The 5237-nt window shown below is 39.6% G+C and overlaps 1 protein-coding gene across 1 annotated transcript; it reads right to left on the bottom strand.

The window, feature by feature from the left end:
• Positions 1-281: 281 nt before the first annotated feature.
• Positions 282-3082, bottom strand: LOC115762403 (serine protease inhibitor 42Dd). The gene is made up of 4 exons (XM_030704591.1): positions 2375-3082; positions 2025-2276; positions 1823-1967; positions 282-1767 (listed from the first exon to the last, which is right to left on the bottom strand). The coding sequence occupies exons 1-4, from the start codon at positions 3005-3007 to the stop codon at positions 1643-1645; spliced, it is 1155 nt and encodes a 384-aa protein (XP_030560451.1). The 5' UTR covers positions 3008-3082; the 3' UTR covers positions 282-1642.
• Positions 3083-5237: the final 2155 nt, after the last annotated feature.

Here is a 5237-nt window from a genome sequence, read left to right on the forward strand (position 1 = left end):
ATGCCAAACTTTTGGGGGTGTTTTGGAAATGCCTCAAAACAAAAACCAGAGCAAAAGAATTGCTATGTATAACATTCAAATTGTTTATTGGACTGATTAATTTGCATTCCGAATAAATATTTGAACACAGCCCATAGAGTAGGGTATACAATACAATGCGTGCGATTTATTCCAAATATATAATTAAAAAGAGAAATGTTTTAAATCCATTTAAAATGCTACTGGGCTCCTAACTAACTACATGTATTCATGAACTATTTACTTTCATCACTTTAATATTTTGAGAGGCGTGTGCTTGCCTTTATTTAAACTTTCATTTCATTTTTTTTTTAGCTGGTACTATTTTGTAGCAACAATTTCAGTAATTTCATTATTGCGACATTACATTAGCATTTCCAAATTACACAACCGTCCGGGCCGAAGCACAAATTTCAGTCCCTTTACTGCGCCGCCCCGGTGGAACAAAGTTTGTGCAGCTGCACATCCGTTTTGATGATGCTGCCAGCGGCCTAGAGGCATCAGTAAAATCAAGAAAGATGCGCAGCGCAGACCCAAACACAAACCAAACCGAAAGATAAACATTTGCCACAATACCCGGCAGTGGCCATCAATGGCAGACGCTCTGAATAGCAATGCCAATGGCAAACGGGAGGCCATGACAATCTTCGATGAATTGGACGACAAAGTTTGCAACTGGACGCGGACGCGAACTCGAACTCGAGCGCGGACTTCAACTCCGATTTCAGCTAGAAGCCCAGCTCCTGTTTTATGCTTGTCTCAGCTGCTGGTGGTGTTGGGGTTCTGCGTACATAGTTCACTACAGTTGGAAAATTACTTATTTTTCAATTGTTGTTCCTCTCCGAATGACATTTAGCATTGTTGTAGCCACCGCTGCCATGCAATCTTGATTACTGTCAGTCGCAGCAGTTGTATTTAAAATTGGCTAACAAGTTGTATAGCATTTGCCATAAGAAATGGCATGGTGCCATCGACGCTCCTTTTTCTGCTTTTAACTTTTCATTTGGTTTTCCAGCCTCAATGCCGCCCCATGCCATCCTCCCCCGTCTGTTGCTCTCGGTCCGAGTCATAGCGACTCTTTTCATATCAGCGCAATTCTTAATGATCTGTCGAAGCGGCACCTCCTACCATATCTCCATTCGCTCTACCAGGACTCACTATTAAATTTATTTACCTTTTATTTTTTTGTTTTCTTTCATTTATTGCCCGTCAGTTGTGATAATATTTTTGTTGTAGTTTTTTTTTATACCCTTCACGCTACAGCGGGTAAGGATATATAAATTAAGATTTTTTTAATTCAAAATGAAAATGAAAATACAGAATACAAAACAAAATACTATTGAGTTAGGCAACTTAAAAAAATTTGTGTAGCACTGTTGACAACGAATTTTATAGTTGATCATTTTCAGTTTTACCCTATTTAAGTGTGTATTTGAACATAATTTTGTGTTTGATTCTGGCACTGTGTTTGTCATTTGTCCGGCAATAATTCGTTTTTCACGGCATATTGTTTTAATTGTTCAGCCTGCGGTCATTGATAGCGACACTTGTAAAAAATTTGTAATTGCTTTCATGGATATTTAATGGATTAATTTTATATAACGCCACCCACTGTCTGTGCTAATCAGGGCCTGGCAAAATGACCCACAATGTAAACTGATTTGTTGTTCCGTATGGCAAACACGAATGGGTGATCCGCTGTAAAAACTTTGCGCTCCGGATTTGAGGGTTCAGTAGAGGTTTTAGCAGCTGAAAGGAAAAAACATGCAAACTTGATCCTCCCAATAATGCGTGTTTTGCTTACGTGTGTTAGCATCTATTTCACAGCCAGCTTCGTTCACATTCAAATATAGTTTTTGCCTTGCCTCAGTGATCAACTGGGGCGATTTCTTAGCAAAAAGTCCACTTAAGTCAGCGGCGCCTTTCTCAAAGATACGCTTTATTCCCAACTGTTACGATTTAAAGATTAATATCTTCTTGTGCATCAAGATGTGCAATGGATTTACTTTTTTTAGCGGTACTTTCAGATCAATGTCACATTCTAATTTGAATCTGGGCACGGTTATATCAACATCATGCATCACCGACTTGAGGGCCACTTCGTTAAGGTCAATCTCTCCTAGCTTTGATTCTAGCTCTGCAAGACCCATAGTCTCGTCAGGTACAATCAATAACATATTTACATCTGATTCATCGAAGGGCAGCTGCAGAATACGCGATTTTAGCTTCCTGGATTCGCCATAGCGAAACTGTCCGGCCTGAACATAAGAAAAAATATATCACAGTTGGAACTGATTGATATCATAAAAGAGATGATTTTTTACACATAGTGAAGCTTTACTGGTACGAGACTTACCTGTCGCATCATGGGTAACTGCATTTTCTGTTCCTCGCTTATCGCGAAATCACCCAATGAAGTGCGTTCTACAGAAAATTGCTTGGTCCACTTGGCACGAAAGTACAAAGAGTTGACCAAAATAACGTTCGATTCCACATTGAAAGAGGCTGGAGTAAGCAAATCGCGTACCGTATTAAAGGTTTGCCGCTCAAGCCATTTATTGACTTGTCGCACAGCACCTTCGGCATCTGCAAAATTTAACGCATCTGCCTGAGTATTGAAGAATTCCCCAGCCTGCAGATTGAAGTCGGGACGCAGTTCCTGATCCTGCTTAACATACAGACCAGTGGCTATGCGCATCGACACTCCCTTATCGCTGCACACGCAATCTTTACTTATGAACTCGGCATGTTGCTTGGCAATTTCCAGTTTCTTAGCGAATCCAAGTATCAGTCCAGAACGCAATTCGTCGGCGCATTTTCCGCCGGCACCCATAAACACTAAAGTCATGGCACTGCGCGCAGCTGTTGGTGATATGATTAAATTGTTGACCCTTACCTCCTCCTCCTCGTTAAGAGCACGGAAAAAGTTTCGCGCAAAGAAAATTTGACTCAAACTTGGAGGCGGTATAATGGTGCCCCCAGATGCCATATTGATAGGATAAAACGAATCAGGCGAAGTGAATTGTTTAAGAAGTGTTTACTAAATAAATATGCGTAGTTTGTCAGTAAGTAAAAAAGAGAGGCTTACGTTGTTTACTAAACATGTTTCTTTTGAATTGTCAGCTTCGAGCAGATGGGTCCTGAATTACTTTAAAAATAATCTTCATACCGGTTTAAATTTCGTATATGAACTTGTATTTAATTTTAAATTTATTTAATTTACATTATAAGCACTGTATAAAATAATTTGTATAGCTATAATTCATCAGCATACGAAATTACTCGATATGTGCATATATGTGTATGTCTGTTCTGTGTGGCTATGATGTTATTATTGTTATGCACCTACTGCCATTATTTTTGCTTTTCGGCTTGCATTACTGCCAATTTTTATATATTTGCATAGCTGCTGCTGCTGGTGCTGGTACTGGTGCTGCTGGAGAGGCATTATTATTTGCATGTCACTACAGTAAGTCAAATAACAAAGGGTCCCTGGTCTTTGGCCCCCAATGCCGTCTTAGTTGCTCAGTTGCAGCCTGTGCGCCATTTTGTTTTCTCTCTCAATACCAAATCAAATCCGAGACCGCCATTTTGGCCTGAGTGGCCTTTGTATGCTTAACTGCTGTGTATTCACCTGTCGCTCTTAACAGATGTCTACACATTTAAGTTCACAGGGGTAGGGGACTACCCAGTGCCATTACATATAGTCGGCTGCAGTTACGCGCCGTTTCGCGCATATTTTGCGCCTGATTGCGCCGCTTATGCGCCCAATGGATTTGAATTCATATTTCAATTTCATTTGGCACACCTTTTAATGTCACACACGGACTCATACTATGGCATACACACAAAGGCCGATGCATCATGCGTTTGTTCATGCACTTGGTTGGTGCAAATGAACACATTTTACGATTGAGTGATCCGTTTAAGTAGAATTCGTTTATCGTTCAAATTAATTGATTTGAAAAAACATGGAGTCTCTGAATAATGAGCGTGTTTTCAACTTGATTGTCTTACACCGAAACTAAAAACTCCTGGTTTAAATTTCGAATTAATATTGAATTGTGAAAATGCCATAGGGCAGACCTAAGAGCTTTTAAGCTCTAAGAAGCAGTATTAGAATATCAATAGTAGTCTTTCGTATGCGGCATCAATATTAAAATCGGCACTAATGGCGTTTTAATGAAGTGCCTCAAGGTATGCTACAAAAATATGCGCGACAGTACAGAAGACGGCCGGATATCCGTAAATTGTCGGTGAATATTGTGCTTATGCATCTTAGACGTGAACAAAATGAAACAATTTTAAATTGACACTGGAAGTGAGTGCTGGAGCAGTTGCATCTCACTGACAAATTTCTTTGGCGCCCAAAGCTATCATTTTCGATTGTGAAAGTTTCTATGTGCTGCGGTTATCCCTCATACGAAACGCAAACCCAAACCATATGTCGAACCACCACGCAGCTACTACCACTTCCGTCAGTATATTCAGCGCGTTGTGCAGATTCGGAGGAAACTAGTTTGCGGTTGCCCTCACTTGAAGATATTATATGGCCCACACGGCTTCGTATTTGAGTTTGAGTTTGGGCAGAAGCTGAACCGCAATAAATATGAAATTTAGATGAAATTTTCTGAATGTGATACAATAGCAAGTAAATTGCATAGAATTTACTTTGCAACCGTTTTCGGGGTTTTCAAATAAGCCTCTTCGCAATTTGTTTGATGCCAAACGATATGGTAATTTAATTTCATAGTTTTCAACTTTTTCACAAATTTGCAAATGTATTAGCAACAAAAAATAATTCGATTCTCCAATAACCCTCCAGCTAGCTCTTCTAACAATTGGGTACGCAACTATTATCTGATGGAGTTTGTGTTGCGTCCACATTTTATTTACTCTGTATGCTATGTTATTGTGCAAGCTGACTTTGTCCATTTTATTTGCGGCCCGTTTGAAACACGACATCAAATAGCAAAGCGACAAACATAGAATGACAAATGGCAAATGTCGCAGCATAATTGTCATTAAGTGTCTCAAGCACATTGTCAAGCATACGTAACGTTGGCCGCAGTCGCAAGATGAAACTGTAGTTTCAGCTGAAGACAATCGGGACTCAATAATTAATTGTTTGCCACACTTGTGTAATGTATTTTGCATCTGCAATTACTCGATTGCTGCTACACGCACGCACTTATTTATTTATTAATTAAATCATTCAT

Source organism: Drosophila novamexicana, unplaced genomic scaffold (genome assembly GCF_003285875.2).
Source record: "Drosophila novamexicana strain 15010-1031.04,08,12 unplaced genomic scaffold, DnovRS2.1 tig00000564-arrow-pilon, whole genome shotgun sequence".
NCBI classification, from domain to species: Eukaryota; Metazoa; Arthropoda; class Insecta; order Diptera; family Drosophilidae; genus Drosophila; species Drosophila novamexicana.